The sequence below is a fragment of the Puma concolor genome, chromosome A2 (genome assembly GCF_028749965.1).
Source record: "Puma concolor isolate L17-30 chromosome A2, mPumCon1.1.hap2, whole genome shotgun sequence".
Lineage (NCBI taxonomy): Eukaryota > Metazoa > Chordata > Mammalia > Carnivora > Felidae > Puma > Puma concolor.
The window spans coordinates 14,978,964-15,001,409 of NC_141668.1; the positions used below are offsets into that span (position 1 = coordinate 14,978,964).

At 39.7% G+C, this 22,446-nt stretch overlaps 1 protein-coding gene across 1 annotated transcript in view; it reads left to right on the top strand.

The window, feature by feature from the left end:
• The window catches only part of KDM7A (lysine demethylase 7A), an 81,781-nt gene that overhangs the window by 55,746 nt on the left and 3,589 nt on the right, over positions 1 to 22,446 (top strand). Inside the window, exons 10-19 of the mRNA XM_086688758.1 lie at positions 2,449 to 2,540; positions 4,846 to 4,935; positions 12,436 to 12,645; positions 14,151 to 14,275; positions 14,489 to 14,643; positions 15,865 to 15,962; positions 16,452 to 16,600; positions 17,006 to 17,214; positions 18,605 to 18,690; positions 21,707 to 21,980. Coding sequence (XP_086544884.1) covers positions 2,449 to 2,540; positions 4,846 to 4,935; positions 12,436 to 12,645; positions 14,151 to 14,275; positions 14,489 to 14,643; positions 15,865 to 15,962; positions 16,452 to 16,600; positions 17,006 to 17,214; positions 18,605 to 18,690; positions 21,707 to 21,980 — 1,488 coding nt within the window. The remainder of the gene's footprint in view (positions 1 to 2,448; positions 2,541 to 4,845; positions 4,936 to 12,435; positions 12,646 to 14,150; positions 14,276 to 14,488; positions 14,644 to 15,864; positions 15,963 to 16,451; positions 16,601 to 17,005; positions 17,215 to 18,604; positions 18,691 to 21,706; positions 21,981 to 22,446) is intronic.

The window sequence follows — 22,446 nt, forward strand, 5'->3', positions numbered from 1 at the left end:
TTTGTAAATTGTGCTATTAAATTAACTCTCAGAAGGGGGCGCCTGGGTGGCTCAGTGGGTTAAGTGTCTGACTTCAGCTCAGGTCATGATCACATGGTTGGTGAGTTCAGGCCCCTTGTCGAGATCCTCTGTCTCTGTCTGCTCCTCCCTGACTTGCCTTCTCTCAAAAATAAATAAACATTAAAAAAAAATTAACTCTCAGAAAAACAGATGAAAACAAACGGTAAAGTCTGTTCTAAACATTTGTTTCTTTCTCCATTTAAAAGTTGCACAAGAATAAAAGGTAAAATGAAAAGAAACAATCAATAATTTCCCAGGATAGAATGCACAGAATTAAATGATAAAACTCATTTATGTTTCTTTCCTCAAGACACACACACACACACACACACACACACACACCCACACCCACAACCTCCCTCTCTTTGAAAGGAAAAAAAGAACAGTAGGGCTCCTTCCCACATTTGCAGCAGTGGAGGTAGATGTCTTAATGTGGTGCAGGTATACCGTCATATATATGATGGAGGAAGGAGACCATGGATGAAGAGGAATGGGTGCTTTCTCCACAAGACCAGTCTCCAGAAACGCATCCTAATCCTAAATCCCTGACTCATTGAGTGTTTTCAGGTTTTGGTGAGGCTGAGCCCCACCTCATCTTCAGTGAGCATGCCTTGATGTCTGGACGGCAGGAATCTCCCGGTGGACCATACATAGAGTTGCCGTGTGTGGTTTCCAGTAAAGTACTGGGTAGTAGAAGCCTACATAAATAGGAACACTTACAAGTACTTATAAAAATGTTTATAAATGTCCTTGGTTTTTGGAAATAAAACCCTGTTACTGAATTCTCCAGATAAGAGATTGGCAATTCAGTACTCAGAAAGTTCAGAGTCTTTTTCCGTCTTTTCTCACTAACATACACCCAGCCCTCGAGTGATGCTTTTCCTTTTTTTTTTTTTAATGTTTATTTACTTTTGAGAGAGAGCACACAAGCAGAGGGGCAGAGAGAGAGAGGGGGACAGATGATCTGAAGCGGGCTCCATGCTGACAGCAGAGGGCCCAGTGTGGGGCTCGAACCTGCGGACTGCAAGATCATGACCTGAGCCAAAGTAGGACACTTAACCATTTGAGTCACCCAGGCGCCTCAAGTGGTATTTTTTCCTAATGTCCAAGACAGGTTCATCAATCAACTTTTTGGAACAAATTAAAAAATTTATCTGAAAGACAAAATCTTGCTGTTCCTCTTGCACCCACAAACAGCAAATTGCTTAGAATATTGATTTAGCCTTTGTTTCAGGCCATTGAGAGTTCAGAAATACAGAGGTCTGATTGAAAACATGGCCCTGTACATTAAAGACTTAAAAAGATTTACTATAAACGGATATTGGTAGCTCAAGTTTTTAAATATTTTTATTTCATCAGTACAGGATCAGTATGGGATAGGATAGCCGGCAACACGAGCGAGGCCATCAAATCCCACTAAGGCTGGGGCCAAGTGGCCGTTGTACCAATTGCTCATCATCCTAGGCATTCAATCCTGGAAGCGGGAATGGTGGTCTTGTCACCCCACATTATGTCCTTTCACCCCTGACCTTTTAACTTGCCATCGGGGCCTGTTACTTACCAGCTCTCAGACTGTTATTAGGCTTATATGATGGGTAAAATGAGGATAGATTGTATGAAACTTAATTGTGTTTAGTGTCAGTAATAATACAGCAATGAACTAATTTTGGACTTGTGTAACTAAATTAGCCACTGGACAGAAGTAAAACCTTTTGCTTTTGGTTCACCTTACCCAAATTTTAGACCATATCATACATAAATAGAATACATTTTGTGTGAGTTTTAGATAATTAGTTTGGTTTAAAGACTCGGAAAAGGTATGCGCATGTGTGTGTGGTGTGTTTACCTTTATAATCATGAAATATGTCATGCCTATAGCTGACTGTGTAGACAACACACACTGTGTAGAGTGCACGGGCTTAACAGTTTAAATAATTACAAGGCTCACCTGGAGAGCATAAACAGCCTTGCCAAGACGTTTGAAACGTCCAGTTATTTTTCCCACCGCTCCCCCACCTTCCCTTCTAGAGAGAACCACTGTCCTGACTTTTGTGATAATCCTTTTCTTCGTTTTATCACCTCTGTCACAAGTGATAAAATAGCACAATGTTTTCCGTTTTTAGAGTTCACGTGAGTCGATCCATATGACATTATTTCATGATTTGTCCCTTCCTCAGCACTGTGTGAGCTTCTTTTTGCCTGGAGCACCTAGTACAACTATGCTTAAATGTAATTCCATTTCTTTTTCTTTCTTGCCTTTTGTTTCACTTTTTTCCTCTCTGGTAACTTGGAAGTTACGCACTCTGATAGTCGGTGGTTGCTCAGCGTCTGAAGTTAGCCCTTTTCTCCGTTGTAACTCCCTTCCCCGCTCCGCTTCCCTTCCCACAGAGCTGAGAGAAGACGGTTTCCAGCCTCAAACATACCTGGTACAGGGAGTGAAGGCACTGCATGCTGCTTTAAAATTATGGATGAAGAAAGAAGTAAGTAGTTTCCTTTGGGGAAACGATGGCTACTGTTTCTATGGCAAGATCCAAAGCGCGAGTCCCGATGCTGCCGCGGCAGCACTTTGAGTGGCATGGTCAAGGGAATGGACGCTTTCAGTACGACGTGCGTTTTATCATACGTGGTGCACAGATGTCCTGGCTTGTGTTTACGCTGATGAGGATAGAGTACCTAAGTACTTCTTTAATCTTTAGCCTGAAAAGAAAACAATTCAAATATATTTAAGATGCTGAGAAAAGAACATGTAGATACAGAACGATAATAAATAACTTTGAACTCGTATCGTGTGCTAATCGCTGTGCTTAGTCTTTATATCCATAATCCCATTTAGCTCTCAGAGCAACTCTGTGAGGCTGTGATGCTCTCCTTATCCCTGTCTTACATATGGAGAAGCTGAGGTTCAAAGAGTTGTATATGACTTGCCCAAGAATACCGGAGGGTCTTGGACTAAAGCTGGGGCTCTGTAATCGCAAAGTACTCTCATCCATCTGCTAGACTTCTGTAAAAATGAAGGAAAAGGGAGGTCAAGGTTCAAGCAGGAGCTTCCATTTTCACTAAAATGTGGTCTGTTTGCATTGGAGTCCTGCTGCCTCCAAGAGGTCATCCCAGCTCCCCAATTGGAAGCTGTGTGTCCTACCCTTATGCTTAGTAGCATCTTTCTTATGCCGGTGGACTTCAAAGTAATGTCTGTAAAGTAACATATTCACATCCCCTTCACTAGGTTTATGAGCTTTTGAAGAACAGGGACTTGCCATCTTTATTCCCCTCTGTAACTTGACATGCAACTCTTTAATAAGTGATATATATGTGAGCTGATGAAAATACATTCCCATATTAATTTTTTGAATGCCTACTTGAAATAAAAATTCTGCTCTTAAGAGATACTGGAGACAATAATTAATAGGTTACCCTTCCAATAATTTTTTTTCACTTCTTTTCACTGTATTATCATCGCTATATACCCTCTAGAGCAAGGCACTGTGGAAGCATTCAGGAAAGAGAAAGTTGTGTCTTCCCCTGTCAGAGACGTCATCGTCTAGATGACACATAAAAGTGTAAACAGATTACAAAACCGTACAACCATATCATAACAAAATAAAGGATATGTGGCAAAAACTGTGTAATTTGTTTCCTGCTGAAGACTTGAGATAAGTTCTTCTCAAACTCCCGTATTTGTCAGAATCGCCTTTAGAGCTCCCTAAAAACAAACTCCCTGGATCCTCCCTAAGAGATACTGATTAAATAGATTGGTGGTGGGATCTGAACCTCTGTTTTTAACAAACTTTGTAAGTGATTTTGATGTACAGTGAAATTCATTAATAATAAATCCTGTTTATTCATCACATTCGAAGTGCTCTTTTAAAAGCATGATGTTTGCGTTTAACCGCCTGTTAACCTTGCTCTAGGATGAGAGGCAGCTTAGTCTAGTGGTCGGGAGCATGGACTCCGGAGTCAGATGTTTGGATTCAAATCTCAGCTATGCTACTAATAAACTAGCGAACCCCTGTGCATTCTTTCCCTCAAATGTAAAGTGAGAATAGTACTAGCTCTGTCATAGCGTTGGTGAAAGGATGAATGAGTTAACACCCTCAAGCGCTTAACAGTGCAGTACCTTGCCTGGCACATAGTTAGCACTTGCGGTTACTGTTGTTCCTAGTTTGTTTTAACAAGTTATGCTAAAACCAAGGAGAAGATGTAAAGCAAAAGTAAAAACTGGTTTATCAAATGCATCTGAAGAATCAAAATGTTCTTAACAACAGTTAAGATTTAGAAACAGACATAAGAAATTATGGCAGTAGTCTGCAGTTGGATAGATGGGGTTTCTCAGCAATGCGTCTGTCCTACTGATGCAATCTTTTTCCTATTAAATTAGAAAAGAAGTTTCAAAAACTTATTCAGATTAGACCTCCTATAGGAAATAGGATTATTTTAGTCCCTGTGTTCCTACTTACAAATCCTTATATACTATGAATTAAATGCTAGACTTAACTTTCCTAATTATAGTAGTAGTTAGAATTACAGTGGGCTTTGAGGGATAGAGTACAAGGTTACTTCTCAGTGTAAAGCAAAACTCACTGTAAGATAGTCCATCTTTAACTTGAGCTAAGAGGATTTCATGCTAATAAGGCTCTCCTTAAAGAGTATTATACCAACTCTGTGAACTCTGAGACCTGGCTTATTAGTATTTCGCTTAGAGAATCCAAAATTTGTTTAGTAAATTAGTTTTCACTTATTAAAGTGTAAATAACTTTGGTTGTCTTATCTTTGTTAATCCGAATCCAGCTTGTATCTGAACATGCCTTTGAGATCCCAGACAACGTCAGACCTGGACATCTTATTAAAGAACTTTCAAAAGTAATTCGCGCAATAGAGGTAAGAGTAGAAACTGTCAACTGAATGCTTGGTTACTGTCTGCTTTGAGAAGCAAACGCAGCTACCGTGACATTACAAACATTGGAAAGCACTTATACTCTTAGATGAAATAGAATGAGCTGTGTCTTGGAAGGAGTCTCAGGTTCTCAGGCTTCCAAGCTTCTACAGAGAAATTTAGAGTATTATATCATAATGAAGAAATAAAGAAGTGGTTACCAGGTTACTTGAATTTCTTCAGCTTACTCCAAGAATAAAAAAATACAAAATAAAAAAAATTTCAGATCCCATTCCTTTCTGCTATGCAGAGATGAGTATGTGTTAAGTAATTAGAGAAAGAGACAAAATGTCAGGTGAGTCGAGCCAGGTCAGGCTCGTTGGGAAAGAGGGATGCTACTGGTGGGGAAAGGCAAGGAGACCCACGTGACTGAAGTATTAGAGCAACTTGGGTTGGTAACCCCCCCTTGATAAAAGCCCATAAAATGTGAGATTAGTTGTTTTAATTGTTTAATTAGAAAACTATTTTCGGTATTAAAGGGGATTTTAATTAAAGTAATTCTTCAACAAGGTGGTTCTGTTAGTGTCTCGCTCGAAGTGAAAGGAAATTAAGTGGAGGAATGGAGGCTAAGTGGTAATTTAACAGCTTAGATTCAGGCTGTGTTTGGGGAATGGAAAGAGGTATACATCTAAGAAACAATGAAATGCTGTGTTTAATATCCTCGGATAGAATATTTTATATAATTCTCAATGTGTTCCGATACAGTGGAAAAATATTTTCCGCTTTTAAAGAGTGGTGGTAATTGCAATAAAAAGATTTTATTTATTTATGCATAGAGATAGATTTTGAAATCAAGAGTCACATATATAATCTTAAATATATGTGTAGATACATAAATGCATAAATCTCATGTGTGATAACCAAAACTAAGAATAAACTCCATAAGAAAGGAGATGTGGGTCTAGGGGCACCTGGGTGCGTCAGTTGGTTGAGCATCTGACTTTGGCTCAGGTCATGACGTCATAGTTCCCAAGTTTGAGACCTGCATTGTGCTCTCTCCTGTCAGTGCAGAGCCTGCTTCAGATCCTCTGTCCCCTGCCTCTGTGCCCCTTCCCCACTCAAGTGCATGCTTGTTCTCGCTCTCTCTCTCTCTTTTAAAAATAAATAAACATTTAAAAGATTTTTAAAGAAAGAAAGGTGTGGGTCTATATGAAAAAAAAACTATAAATCTTTAGTAAGGGAGGTGAAATAACAATTGAATAAATGTCATTTCTGAAATATGTCAATTCCAAATTGATATTACAAATTTAAAATGGTGAGATCTATCTGGAAGCATAATGGGGCAAAAATAGCCAGCAAAGTGCTGTTGTTGTTGTTGTTGTTGTTGTTGTTGTTTAAATTGAAGGGTTGAGAGTATAGAAGGCAGCAAAATGACTGTAGAAAAATGTGCCAAGAAAATAAACAGGTATCTCACTAAAGAATAGAAATGGCCAATCCAATAAAAATATGAAAAAGATTCTCAGTATGTGAAAAAGTATTCAGCCATATTTTGCCAAATAATTTATGATTCCAAATGATCGTTCATCTAATTGGCAAAGATAAAATTCTGTATTCTTGTCCTGCTGGTCAGGAAGTGTAAATTAGCTTGCGCTTTCTAAGTGGCATATCCCTTAGCTGAGCACTTGCACTTAATCCAGTAAAGAAGAGGATTCTAATTAAACTTGATATGTTGACCATACCTACTTATTGCTCTCACCTCTTGGAGCCAAAATGATAGTAAAAGAATAAAAACGATATTCCTGAAGACAAGGAGAATAATAGAAATGAACTCCAGCATGATTTTGGAAGCTGGAAAGAAGTATACAAGTGATCACCAATTTAACAAGCTTGAGAGAGCCAAAATCTGTGTGGGCAGTGGGTGAAGCCCAGAAGCAGGTCTTACTTGTACAGGAGAACCTTCAAAAAGCTCGGGAATTAGGGAGCTAGGACCCTCTGAATATCAGAGTGGAGGTGGGATTGAGAACAGGATTGATTACAGGTCTGTTTAAGAAATGAATTAATCTCCAAATCCCTGTCTTAACACATGTAGAAAACTAGGGATTTAGTGGTTTGCAAGGTTGGACTTGAGACTGGACTTGGGGACACTGAACCCAGCTGAGGGACGTGGGTACATACTGAAAACAAGGGGATTAAGTGACAGTCTACAGTGAATGATTCTTTTTCCACCCGACTCTCCAAACGCTGGCACCCTGGCCTATACCTCCCAGGCCAGGAAGAAGATCCGCTGATAGTGACCGTTTGAAACCTTCCTGAATGGAACAACTCAGGCAGCTTCCTACAGTGAAACCCACCAATTGACAAAGCCCTACTTACACAGAGCTCCCAATTAGCTTTTTTCTTTTTACATACAGTCAAATGCACAGATCATAAAAGTACAGTTCGAGTTTTGACAAAAACAGGCAGTTGTGTAACCAATACTGCAACTGAGATACAGAAATCATTTTTGTCATCCCAGAAAGTCCTTTCTCCCCAATATAATCTGACTAATAAAAGCCACCACCATTCAGACCTCTGTGGCTCTCATCATGAATTAGTTTGCCTGTTCTTGAATTTCAAATAAAGGCGACCATGTAGTGCATACTATTTTTGTGTCTGGCTTCTTTCAGCTTAATGCTTTTGAGATTCATCCGTGTTGTTGCATCAGCCAGTAGCTGTTTTGTGGTTGCTGAGTGGTATTTCATTGAATGAATATACCATGATTTGCTTTCCATTCTTCTGTTGATGGATATTTGGGTTACATATGGATGTGGTCGGTATGAATTAAACTGTTATAAACAACGTTGTATGTCTTTTTGTGGTAAATATATGTTTTCATTTGAGGGGGAGGGTAAGTATCTGGGAGTAGAGTTACCAAGTCATAGGGTAAGTGAATTTCCACTTTATAAGAATCTGTCAGACCGTTTTCCAAAGTGGTTGTGCCACTGTCACCACTAAGGTATAGGACTTGTAGTTGTTCCATATTCTTGCTATATATTTGGGGTTTTCTGTCTTTTTAATTTTTGCTTTCCCAGAGATATGAAATACTGTTTCATTGTGGTGTTAATTTGCATTTTCCTGACGACTAATGATGTTGAGTGGCTTTTCTTGTACATGGCTGTTTATATATCTTTTCTTATGAAGTATCTGTTGGAAGTTTTTGCCCATTTAAGAAATTATATTGTTTTTATTATTGATTAGTAGGAGTTCATTATATATCTTGGACACAAATTCTTTTTTTTTAATGTTTATTTATTTTGAGAGGACACAAGTTCTTTTTAAAAAATGTTTATTTATTATAAATAAAATTTATTTATTTGGGGGAAGGGCAGAGAGAGGAAGAGAGAGAATTCCAAGCAGGCTCCAGGCTCAACGTGGAACCTGATGTGGGGCTTGATTCCATGGCCTGGGACCATGACCTGGGCTGAAATCAAGAGTCGGAGGCTTAACCGACTGAGCCCCCCAGGCTCTTAGACACAAGTTCTTTGTCCTTTGGCATGCCTGTGTTCATATATGATGAATATAGTGAATATTTACCCACAGCCTGTGGCTTATCTTTTCATTCTCTTTTTTTTTTTAATTTTTTTTTCAACTTTTTTTTTTTTTTTTTTTTTTTTTTTGGGACAGAGAGAGACAGAGCATGAACGGGGGAGGGGCAGAGAGAGAGGGAGACACAGAATCGGAAACAGGCTCCAGGCTCCGAGCCATCAGCCCAGAGCCTGACGCGGGGCTCGAACTCACGGACCGCGAGATCGTGACCTGGCTGAAGTCGGACGCTTAACCGACTGCGCCACCCAGGCGCCCCTCTTTTCATTCTCTTAATAGTGTCTTTTTATGAGCAGAAATTTTTAATTTTGAAGAAGTCCAATTTATAAATTTGTTTTCTTTTATAATATTTTTTTTGCGTCCACTCTAAGAAATCTTTGTCCACCCCAAGATTTGAAGGTACTTTCTTTTTTCCTGGAAGCTTTTACATTTGGGTACATGGGCAATCTTGAATTTTCATGTATAGCATAAGGTAAATTAAGGCATTATTTTCCCCCTACATATTTATCTAGTTCTCTTGCCACAATTTCTTGAAACCAATTAGCTTTTTAATTATGCTTTCTCTTTTGGGGTGTATGGGTGGCTCGGTTGGGCGTCCGACTTCGACTCAGGTCATGATCTCGCGGTCCATGAGTTCAAGCCCCACGTCGGGCTCTGTGCTGACAGCTCAGGGCCTGGAGCCTGCTTCAGATTCTGTGTCTCCCTCTCTCTCTCTCTCCTTCAAAAATAAACATTTAAAAGACATTTTTTTTAAATAAAGAAATAAATGCTTTCTCTTTTAAAATGCATGGAGAACCAAGAAGAGTTTTGAAGGCAAAGACAAAAAATAAAAGAGAAAAAGAAAAAAAAAAGTATTTGAAGGAAACAACAACCAATAAACAAACAAATCTTTAGGCCCAAACCCAAATATAATTGATATCTTCGAGAGAAGAGAGTAAATAAATATTGCTTCCATGAGAAAAGAACAGGTGGCTATAACAAAGAATATTTAAAGAAGAAAGGAAAGGGGTTCTTGGAAATTAGAAATATAATAGAAATAATATTTAGCAAAATCACTGGAAGATAAAGTTGGGAAAAATCTGCCATAAAGTTAAAAAATAAAATTAAATTTAAAAAGGCCAAATAGGACAGAACAATTAGAAGGTCATTTTACATAGTCACCATCAAAATAATAGAAAGTCCAGAAAGAGATAACGTAGAAAATAAGGAGATTATCAGAGGAGTAATCCAAGAAAATGTTTTAGAATTCAAGGACACAAGGTCCTAGATTGAGACCCTACAGAATGCTGAGTACACTAGGTGAGAAAAGACCTATGCCAAGGCCCATAGTGGTCACATTTTAGAATACATGTAACAGAGTAGATTCTAAAAAGCGTTAGGAAATAACGCATTAGGAATCAGAATAATATCAGACTGCTCAACAGTGACACTGTAGAACTAGAAGACAGTGAAGCAAAGTCTTTTAACATTCTGGGGGAAGAGGGTGATGGGAGCGATGTCAGCCTACAAAAGTCTGTATTCAGCCAGCCATACTTTAAAATAAAGATGACAGGGGGCGCCTGGGTGGCGCAGTCGGTTAGGCGTCCGACTTCAGCCAGGTCACGATCTCGCGGTCCGTGAGTTCGAGCCCCGCGTCGGGCTCTGGGCTGATGGCTCAGAGCCTGGAGCCTGTTTCCGATCCTGTGTCTCCCTCTCTCTCTGCCCCTCCCCCGTTCATGCTCTGTCTCTCTCTGTCCCAAAAATAAATAAACGTTGAAAATGTTCTCCTTTAAAAAAATAAAAAAATAAAAAATAAAATAAAAAAAAAAAATAAAATAAAGATGACAAAGAGGCAGGATTTCAAAAGGTTTGCCTCCCATGTACCCCTTCTCAGGAAACTCTTAGGTGCTGTTCCAAAAGAGAGGAAGTAAATAACACCAACAAAAGAAGGAGCTCCGGAATTCTTCCAACAAACAGAATACCTACTGTGTGCTGTGTCCATCTAAGATGGGTATAGAACACTGAAGAAAACAGAGGCCGTGCCCATATGGAGCTGAGTAGGAAGAGGCTAGCCATAAATACTTTAATGTATCCGGAATTAACAAATGCTATGAAGAAAAATAAAGAAGGGGAAAAGATAGAGAGTGACAGCCAGAGATGGTGGTGGGGGTTGCAATTTTAAGTGGTGGAATGCAGTTTTAAGTGGGTGGGGGTTGCAGTTTTAAGTGGCAGGTCAGGAAGGGTTTTTGATGAGCAACCAGCCAAGGATGGATCAGGAGAATGAAGGGCTCTATATTTGTTGTTAATCTGAAATTCAAATTTAGCTGAGCATCTTGTACTTTAGCTGGTGTTCCTGTCCAGGAGGCATGTCACTAAAGAAAAATATAAAATTGATAGATTACCTAATGTGTTTGAATATTCTTCCAGTGGAGAATTTTGAGATCAGTTAGTGATAAGTACATAGAAAACAAAGCAGAGGGTGAGACAAATATAAATTCAAGGGAGAGTCAAAGGATGTAAAAGAAAGGAAATGTAATAAGTCGTGGCCCTCAGTCACGTAATTTTCACTGAGTCCAGTTTACTGAAGGAAGAGGAAATATGTGTACATTTAGGAAAAGTGTACAAGGATTAAAACTTCATCTTGCGTAGTAGGAATTCAGTAATATCTAAAGCTGAAAAATCAAGAAATAACACTTTAAAAAAGTGTTTCTTTTTTGAGAAGTGTTTCTTTTCTTGAAAAGTGTTTCTTTTTGAAAAGTGTTTCTTGAAAAGTGTTTCTTTTCTTGAAAAATCAAGAAATAACGTGATTAGAAATTTGTGGGCAAATAACTGAACAAACAACACCACCAGCACCAAAACAGCTACAAGAGTTGGAAGTGCTGGGTATATGTCCCAAAGGATTGAAAGCAGGGTTTTCATGCACGTTCATAGTAGCATCATTTACGCAGCCCAAAGGTGGAAGCAGCCCAGCTGTCCATCATGGATGGATGGGTGAACAAAGAGTGGTATAGACATCACATACACACCTGGGACTATTACTCAGCCTTGAGAAAGAAGGGAATTCTGACACATGCCACACTGTGGATGAACCTTCAAGATACCGTGTTCAGTGAAATAAGCCAGTCACAAAGATACTACTGTTGTGTGGTTCCACTTACATGAAGTTCCGAGAACAGTCAAATTCATTGAGAAAGTAGAATGGTGATTGCCAGGGGCCGGTGCTGAGGAGGAATGGGGAGTTACTGTATTTGATGGGTACAGAGTTTAAGTTTGGGAAGATTAAGAGGTTCTGGAGGTGGATGGTGGTGATGGTTGCATCACAATGTGACTGTACTTACTGCCACGAACTGTACGCTTAAAAATGTTAAAATGGTAAGTTACGTATATATTACCATATATGTGGTGCAAAATCACGTGGATGTCACTACAATAAAAAGAAACTTGCAAGTGGTTACCTCAAGAGGATGGGAATCAGGGATGGGGAAGAGGAGACAACTGCTTTTCATGATACGTTTTATAGAGTTAATTGTTAAAACTACATAGATGGGTGACTTTGGTTTAAAAAACAGTTGCTGATTTATGCAAATATGTATGTGTGAAAAAATGCTTATCATAGGAAAGAACTGGAAGCAGACTGTAATAACTACCAGTGGGTATTAGGTCAATAAATTATGCTATATCTATACAGTGGAACACAACCTAGCTTTCAAAATGGTATTTGAAATCAAAGAAATACGTTCACAGTATATTACATGGGGGAGTGAGGGGAATAATGGTCTCAGCAAAGCTTATGTTGAGTCTTAGGAGTGTTGTGATTTGGTCTTTGTTTTTTACATGATCGAACTGAATGGTTTTTGTTTTCTAAAATGTTTTTGTGGCTGACTGTTTAGTCAGGTATATATGGTGGCCTTGTCATAAAAACACTCTGAATTTCATTCTTAAAGGAGGAAAATGGCAAACCAGTTAAATCTCAGGGAATTCCTACTGTGTGTCCAGTTTCACGATCCTCAAATGAAGCAACTTCCCCATATCATTCCCGACGAAAGATGAGGAAACTTCGAGATCATAATGTCCGAACTCCTTCTAATCTAGACATCCTAGAGCTCCATACAAGGGAGGTCCTCAGAAGGTTAGAGATGTGTCCGTGGGAAGAGGCAAGTATTATGTTTCATTGTTACAGAAAGAGACTTGGCTGTTCCTGCAAGTTCTTTAGAAGGGTCATAAAAAGAAGAGTGTGGCCATTCTTGTTTTCTAATCTTTGCTTAGCGTTGTAGGGGTCAACAGTACTGATGCTTATGACAGGGAACAGGCTTCATTCAGCTTTGTAGGCATCGGTGTAGAAGTAGGATGAATAGATCTCATTTATCTACGGACATGTTTATTGTTTACCAAATGCCCTGTGCTCTTCTAGGCTCTGAAAAAGATACTGGAGTGAGCGAAACTTAAGTCTCTGCTATTGTGTGGCTTCCATCCTAGCTCAAGTTGGAAGGATGGAACATGAGGCATATACTAAAATGTTGTAATTTCAGATAACAAGTATTATAAAGGAAGCCAGAACAAACAGTAGAGCAAGAGAATAAAGGGCCTGGTGCATGGCTGGCTACTTTAGCTGGGGCCGTCAGAGGGCCTCTCAGGTGGGGTGGCATTTGAGCTGACAAACACTGGAAGAAGTCAGGTGGATACAAAGATTTGAGGAAACAGAGGGAAAAGCAGTTGCAGAAAGCCTATCCCTGACTCAACAGCACCAGCATGGGGGCCTGTTGGACAGGAAGACGGTCAGAATAAACCCAGAGAAACTGTCAGAGAAATGCTGGCACAATGGACAAAGGGGAGAGGGCGGACCTTTGTAAAACATGGTAATGAGTTTGTGATGAGATGCAGATCACCCATCAATTTACATCCTAAGTAAAAGATAGGAATAATTTAAAATGAATAAGAAAAAAGTACTTCTGACTTAAAATATTTAAAGAAGTTCCGTAGGAATTGTAACAAATATTTTACATTTTTATGTAATTGTATTGATACTATTTTAAGCTTTTGTTGTTCTAAACCTTTTTAACCGATAGCCCTCTGGAAAAGACGTAGCTTATTATGAAAGGTTCTATTTATTACTAAAGAAAAAAATCACCACCAAAAGGAAATACTCTCTATTAAAAACCAGCTACTGTTGTTCTTTTATGTCACACAGTGGCCTTTGTCCCTCGTGATGGCAGGGTGGTGGTCTGTGAGTTGCTGATGGTGCCTCTTGGGAAGACTAGAGATTAGGTCAAGAATAGGATGACTGGGAGGGACTAGTGCTTTGCAGGAAGAAGCAAGGAAATGAGAATTAAAATACATTAAGGCACTGCTTTTCTAGCTTTTCAGCTTTCCGCAAGAGTGAAATGTCTTTAAATTCACTTTATGTAAATTTTACATTCTGCTTTATAGAATGTGTTTTATTGTCAATGGCCCTACAGAAAGATAAACCATATTTATGCTTTGGTTTTAGGAACCACATAGCTTTAGTGCCACACGTTGTGTATCCCCTGGCCTAGGGGGCTGCCTAGCACAGCTTGGGATTCAGGGCCATGGAGGAAGGTAGCAGTATACTGCATTTCTTTTGTCAGGCAGGCACGTTTGAGGGCAGATGCTAAGTTCAATTCTGTTTTTATACTTTAAGGACATCTTGAGCTCTAAACTGAATGGAAAATTTAACAAACATCTCCAGCCATCTTCCACGGTACCTGAATGGAGAGCAAAAGATAATGATCTACGATTATTGCTGACAAATGGAAGGATAATTAAGTATGTAAAGTAGATCACAGTGTCATACAGATGAGTTTTCGGTGGATTCCCTGTGTTCATTTAATCCCTAGTCCATATTATTGCACGTCTGACTCAAATACAGGGACAGCATCTCGGTTTTCCACTCCGACTGTAAATTAGGGGAGAGGGTATACTATTTGGCTGCATCATTGCACTGTTTTGTGACTTGGTCACTTTTCCCTCCATGTACAGGGATGAGAGACAGCCCTTTGCAGATCCAAGTCTTTATACAGCAGATAGTGAAAATGAAGAGGACAAGAGAAGGACAAAAAAGGCCAAAATGAAGATGGAAGAGAGTTCAGGAATAGAGGGGGTGGAGAATGAAGAATCTCAAAAACCACTTAACAGTATGTTTGTTTTAATGGTCGCTTTAAAGGTCTGCTTATTACCAATGTGATAATGTGTAAAATATCTTGCTAACTTTAAGATTCTTAAATTCGTGGCAGGATTGAAAATTGTCGTGTCCCTAATACTCTTTTGAGAAATCTGAAGTGTTTCCGAGTAGTGTGTCCATCGGGGAAATGTGGGTGCGGATGCCAAGTGAGGTGTAATGCACAGGGAAGGCATTTTTAGTGACAAGGATACGTGCTGGTCAGTGACACCTTTGTCTAGTGGCAGTTTTTAGCAAGAGTCACATGAAAGCCTGTGCGTTTTATGGGCCTCTACTCCAAATAATAAAATAGTCACCAGTTTAATAACAGCCTCATAAATAATTTTAGCTATCATGTATATGGTTTTCAGAATTAGGAGGCAGTACAGTTGGCTGGTCTGAAGCTGTTAGTAATCCATATATTGTTTTATTTGATTGCCTGTTGACAGGACCACCTCTGCTTGGTTATTGTCAGCATGACAAATAGTAACACTTCCTCCTTCTTGAGATCGTTCTTGTTTGAATGAAGTCTTCATTTCTTAGCATTTTTCAGAGCCTCTGTGTACACTTCTATTTTAAAAAGTAGTTAAGTATTTTGATAATGACAAGAAAAATTAACATCAAGTCCATTTTGGATACGTCAGTTCCTGCTAATTCCAAGTAAATTTGGTGTGGCTGTGCATGTGTTCACACGCCAGGGGGAAGGCAGCTCATCGGTGGGATTAGCAGACAGTTGTTATGTGGTGATGCCACGTGGGAGAGAAGGGCAGTGGCAAAGCCTGGTTTTCACACTTCTTGAATTCGCTATTCACGTGAATGCTTTTTCGGTTTAGGAGAGTTATCTTTTTGTTTTTTGTTGAGTGAAAGAATGCAAAAGGGAAAGTGAAAAGCATCTTGTAGCTAATTTTAGCGTCGGAGGTTTTTTTCTGGAAAGAAATACAAAATTTCCACGCAAATGAGGACTATATCATCATGTTCAGTAAAGGCCACAAACGTTTTAAGAGTACAGTTCAGTCTGTATCATGGTCAATTAGGGAGAAAGTCTCTGGGGGAAGAAAGAAATGAACAAGATGAAAGCAGTGGAAAAGGGGAGAGCGGGGCAGTCGAGATAGACCTGGAGGCTGGACCAACTTCAGGTACCACCTTGCTCATAAGCTTCCACTGACTTTCCTTTTTCCCTCTTCCTTTTCCTTTGTAGGGTTTTTTACAAGTGTGAAATCAGAACTCAGGAATCGATCATCAGAATATTCTGATATTTCTGATTCAGAAGACTCTGGACCTGACTGCACTGCACTGGTATGCCCAAACCCCTGTGACTACTGCAATCTTTGATGGAAAGATGAACACCTACTTTCCTTCACCTACGAGGAAAGTAAATGACAGCTTTTTCCAAAGCCTGTCTCCATGACCTTTGTGGCACCCGGTCTTCCCTGTAATGGTGATTACACACATGCACGTGTACACATACCCCCAGTCACAGACTATTTACATTTGATAAATGTGGCTTTTGTCTCGTTTTAGAAAGGGTGGGTAGAAATACTGTTCTTATATTTCTCATAGGTTATGTTTCATTTTACTTTAAAGAAATCCTGTACTGTATGTTTTTGTACTAAGGAGTTACGTACTGTAATTGCTAGAAACTTTAGCTGTCGTATGAAATACAGAAATAATTCCATGATAATTAAGATTCTGACTTTGCCTAGACTGATAAAGTGTTTTTGGTTGGTACAGACTTACTCAGATTTCTTACATTATTTGCTTCCATTTAATTATTTATTATCTCAGAAAAATAATTTTACCACTGAAGAGTCTGAAAGTTCAGGTGATGAAAAGAAACAAGAAATAACATCAAACTTCAAGCAGGACTCTACTGTGATGAGGAACTTTGTTCAAAAGGGCCAGAAGCCATCTAGGAATGAAATTCCAGTTAAAAGGTAGGCTTGGGGTGCCTGAGTGGCTCAGTCGGTTAAGTGTCTGACTCTTGATTTCAGCTCAGGTCATGATTTCACAGTCGTAGCATTGAATCCTGTGTCAGGTTCTGTGCTAGGCATGGAGCCTGCTTGAGATTCTCTCTCTCCCTCTCTCTCCCTCTCTCTCCCTCTCTCTCCCTCTCTCTCCCTCTCTCTCCCTCTCTCTCCCTCTCTCTCCCTCTCTCTCTGCCCCTTCCCTGTTCATGTGTATGTGTGCTCTCTCTCAAAAAAAAGTTAGGCTTATTGATGGTAGTAGTGTTATTACATTGTGATATAAATTATATGAAAAAAATTTTTTTATTTTAAATTTTACTAAAAAGTGTCAAAAGAATAAATAAACTCTTGTCCTTTTACTTATCTTCTCTTTAGGGAATGTCCTACCTCGACGAGCACAGAGGAAGAAGCGATTCAGGGCATGCTGTCTATGGCAGGGTTGCACTATTCCACATGTTTACAAAGGCAGATACAAAGCACAGACTGCAATGGTGAAAGAGACTCTCTCCAGGATCCCAGCGGCTGCCACAGCAGTAACCATGAGGTCAGACAGGTGTATCGCTGTGATAAACCAGTGGAATGTGGTAAGAAACATAAATTAGTCTCTAAAATGTAACCTGTCTCCCCCAACTAATAGCTCTGTAATCCTAGCTGCAGTTAAAGATTATGAGTAAGAACTGTTGATCGGACATCTTTAGTTGGAGATGGTGTTACGCTTATTGGCCAAAAAATACATAATGTTGATGTATACAAGATGCGAGTATAAGAACTCAAAATGTAAATTAATGGCTGGAGAATCATGTTCACTGGCATAATCCTACCAGTTCTGTTGCAAGATAGTTAGTACTGTTTCCCTTTCCTAAGCTGTTCAGAGTGGAAAGAATGTTGAGGCATCACATGGTCTGCTAGGCTTGAACCATCAACCCTCTTTCCTTTCATGGGAGGGGAAACAAGTTTTGATCTCTTTCTGGTTGAGAATATTCTCTCTCCTACTTGCAAAAGAAGTACTGGGGAAGAGAAGACTCAGTGACAGTATTAGTGATGTCATGTAGTGTTTTTGTTCTCTGTGCCTTGAGGGAAGATTTTGTCTACCGAAAGTCTGAGGAAGACGGGTGGAGAAGACAGTACCACATTAAAACGAAATTCCTGTTGTAGAAATTGTGTTCATTCCCACCTAGTTGTGTGAATTGTCTGCCAGATACTTGACATCCATTTCATTTAGTCCTTGAAACAACATTTTGGTGTATGTAATAACGCTTTTATAGGAGGAGGCAAGAAGACTTAATAAAGCTAAGTGAACTTGCCTGTACTTACAGTACTTACATAGCTATTATAGTATTACATAGCTATTATTTGTTGGTATTGGAATTTAAACCCAGGACTGTCTGATCTCAAAATCTGGGCTTATTGTAGAAGAGGAAACTGAGGTTTAGCGATAACCTGCCTGAAGATGCATTGGTAATGGAAAAACTCAGATTCAGGTCTGGGTTTATCTGTCTGTCCACACCATTGTGTCTCCTTGTAATTTCTCTGGTCCCTTGAAAAGAAGGCTTCTAGGAAAATACTGCGGAATTCAGGCAAACATATGCCTCTATCCTATATGGAAAAATATACCAGTTTTAGAGTATGTTGCATTTGGTTTCTCATCTCCAACAGATGGCCTTAGAATTTGACTCTAGATCTTCCAGCATCTGGCACAAAACCTGTCATAGAAAGACAGTCTTGGAGAGAATTGAAAGGTTTAATGTGTTAGATTGTGAGCTGGTGGCTGTTTTATTCTTGGGAGGGAAACAAGTGTGGCGGAAGTATGTGCGTAAGTACCTCGAGGGTTAACATACTGTTTTTGTTTTTTGTTTTTTGTTTTTTTTTAATAAAATGTCCACCTAAATGTACTTTCACTTTTAAACATTAGGCGAATTTTGTTCATTACGATCAAGTCTGTACGGAGATGATTTAATTAAAACATCTCTTTAGGGTACCATGTCAAGACTGAAGATCAAGACTTGAGGAGTTCTTCCTGGAGAAAACAGTTGGATACCACTTCCAGATTTCATCTTCAGGTATGTGCCAGGCTCGAAACATCAAAAGGAGATTGAAGATTGTTATTAACTCTTTTTTGCTTTCTATTATTTTTTTTATTTTTTACTGCAACCAGTAATCAACCGTTCGATCTGTAAAGGTAAAAAAATAATTTACAGTTAAATGCACATTTAACAGCTCTCCTCCTTACGGGTTTCCGATGTAACAGCTAATGCAAGCCATGTGGATATAATGTGATCTGGAAAAGAATAGTTGATATAAGGAAAGTTAAAAACTCCTGAAGCCAACACTTTTAAGTTATGTCTGGGTAGAGTGAAAGGGAAAAAGAGTACCATGAAGATCTCTTTTTAATCTCTGACAGTGTTTCTTGAACATTTTTAGATAGTAAATTTCTTTGAAATTTGATGACAGTTATAGATTCTCTTTCCAGAAAAATGTTCATCATAAATACTGATTTTTGCATAGAATTTTCTCACGGTTTGTGTCCCATCCTTACCCCAGACCATCCACTGACTCCAGATTAGGAGCCCCTGCTCTAAGAGAAGAGACACTTGATGTCTTGGGATCCCAGTGTATTATTGCTTATACCAAACAAAATGAACCCAAAATAGCTTTTTGAAAAGCCACAGCCTTACCAGTAGCACATACAAGGAAAGTGATACGACCTTTTGCTGCAAACCTTGGAAAATGACAGAGGAAGAATCAAAATTCTCATGTGGCAGAGTTGAGTCCCCTAACCTTCCCAACGCCAAGCATACTCTGAGCAGTGGATTTTATGTGTGGTTTTTATTTTCTTCATTTGGCTTATCCACATTTTCTAAATAGCTATCGATTTTACAATAAGAAAAATAAGCAAGTTATTTTTTTAAGGCAAAGTTTCGTAAGTACAAGTTCTTTTAATAGAAGAATATGCTCCAGAATCAAAGGTCAAGGAAGGAATCCTTTAACTATTAGTAATTCACTCATTCAGTGTATGATTTTTTTTTTTAATTTTTTTTTTTTTCAACGTTTATTTATTTTTGGGACAGAGAGAGACAGACCATGAACGGGGGAGGGGCAGAGAGACAGGGAGACACAGAATCGGAAACAGGCTCCAGGCTCTGAGCCATCAGCCCAGAGCCTGACGCGGGGCTCAAACTCCCGGACCGTGAGATCGTGACCTGGCTGAAGTCGGACGCTTAACCGACTGCGCCACCCAGGCGCCCCCTCAGTGTATGATTTTATAGTACCTCACTGGTCATAAAATTTATAATTTGTTAGTATTATAGGACTCAATATTAAAAAATAAGCTATTATTTGAATCTTTTGTTTTTTATATTTTTTTAATTTTAAAGAGAGAGCATGTGAGGGAGGGAAGGGGGGAGGGAGGGAAGGAAAGAGAATCTTAAGCAGGCTCCACACTCAGCACAGAGCCCAGTGTGGGGTTTGATTCCACGACCCTGGGATCATGACCTGAGCCAAAATCAAGAGTTGTACTCTCAACTAACTGAGCTACCCAGGCGCCCCTGAATCTAGCTGTTGTTTTTATTGTTGTCTTTGAAAATAAAGAAGTAAAGCACATAATTAGCAAGATCGCCTTAGAAAATATCAGATTTCTTTTGCCTGTAAGCTAGAGAGGTTTTATAGAGAGGCATGTCAAATCATAACAATTGTTTTCTCATCCTCAGGCAGATTTGTAAGACTAATTTAAAGCAAGTGTATGTTTAATGCTGTTTTTAAAACTTACTTGACCATTACGGAATCAGGAATTTATTTTATGTCATACACACATATACAACTGGTTTCATGAAACATCACATCAGATGTATGCTCTTTTCAAGTTTGTGTTTTCCTTTCCTTTTTTAATTCTGGTGATGACCCTTTCCATTGGTTTCTTTTTTTTTTTTTTTTTTTCAACGTTTATTTATTTTTGGGACAGAGAGAGACAGAGCATGAACGGGGGAGGGGCAGAGAGAGAGGAAGACACAGAATCGGAAACAGGCTCCAGGCTCTGAGCCATCAGCCCAGAGCCTGACGCGGGGCTCGAACTCACGGACCGCGAGATCGTGACCTGGCTGAAGTCGGACGCTTAACCGACTGCGCCACCCAGGCGCCCCGCTTTCCATTGGTTTCAAGACCTACCAGTCAGTAGCACTGTTTGTTTTTCCTAATGGTTCACTCAGTGATCTTGAAGAGACTGAAGGAAGAATTGTTAGAGAAAAATCAGACTTGGGGCTCAGCATCCTGGGGCTTTTCTTAGCACACAACTTAAATACAGTGGAGATGAAACTTAACAGAGGTTAGATTGTAAAAAAGATAGTGCATTACACCATACATGGGAGCTGTGTTATGCTAAGGAAATGGTAGGTCTACATACCCCATCCCCGTGTTCCTTCCATGTCATATCATGGCACACGCACAGTGCCATGTTGCAGTATAATATACTTTATGTATTATATGTACTTATACAAATATATACATTTAGGGAAAGAGGTATTTATATACATAAATTATAAGTGGGGTGCCTGGGTGGCTCAGTCGGTTGAGTGACCGACTTCAGCTCAGATCATGATCTCACAGTTGGGAAGTTTGAAGCCCTCATCAGGATCACTGCTATCAGCACAGAGCCTGCTTCCTATCCTCAGTCCTTCCCACCCTGCCTTCCTCCCCTACTCATGCGTGCTCGCGCACTCTCTCTCTCTCTCTCTCTCAAAAATGAATAAACATTTAAAAAATATAAGCTATGTATATATAAATTATAAATTATGTAAATAAAACTATATATGTGTGTATATATAAATATGTAAATAAAAAAGTTTTCTTTTGGACTTAAGTTACTGTGCAGACTTCAATACTTGAATCCCTTCGTGCTGTTGGGTTTTGGAGTGACATGGCCATCCTGAAGGGGTGGTCTTCTGTGGCTGCCACATTTTACAAAAACCGCAGTTCAGTAGTCTATTTCTTCTCTCTCTTGACTTGCTATTGAATAGAGAGGGTAAATACCTCACTTATCTTAAAGGACTCTAAAAATCCGGCCTTATTTCCTTCCTTTTTTAGGATCTTAGTAGAGGCCAGAAATGCATCAAAAAGGAAGGTTCATCCGAAATCATTCAGAAGGTACAAAGTAGAAATTCTGTGGACAGCAGTGGCTCAAGCCCTCAAAATGGAAAGTATACGCAGAATTCAAGCTTGATTTCAGGGGCGTGCCAGATAAATAATGGCAGTATAAGCCCAGAAAGGCCAGTTGGTGAAACTTCCTTTTCAGTGCCCCTTCACCCCACCAAGAGACCTGCATCAAATCCACCACCTATCAGCAACCAGGCAACAAAAGGTAGGCTGAGTATAATTTTGTGTGTGGCGGTGCTGGTGGCAGTTTCGATGGCCTCGTATAGTGGTTTGCCCTGCAGCTGCTGACAGCCTGATGCCTGAGGGATGGTGCGGTGATGGCAGCTTGCAGAGGTTGTTGTGCGAACAGAGATGCCTGTGGGAACAGAAGGATACCTAGGTCAGCCGTGAGGATTGGGAGTGGCTTTCTGGAAGAGGAGGTGGATCCCGAAAAGGGAGGTTAAGGGGTTAGCCAGGCCGGGCTGGGGAAGTGACAGGGTGGACCACAGTGAGGGTGAAGGAGATGGGATGGCCCATGGTACAAAGGTGAGAAACAGTACGGGGGTATTTAGGGACCCACCGTTTTGTCACTGAAGCACCGGATGACGCAGGAATCCGGTTAGAGCTCATGCTCAAGAGATCGGCAGGGATCAGACTGAGGGCCGGATGGCCTGGTAAGTCCTGTGAAGGAG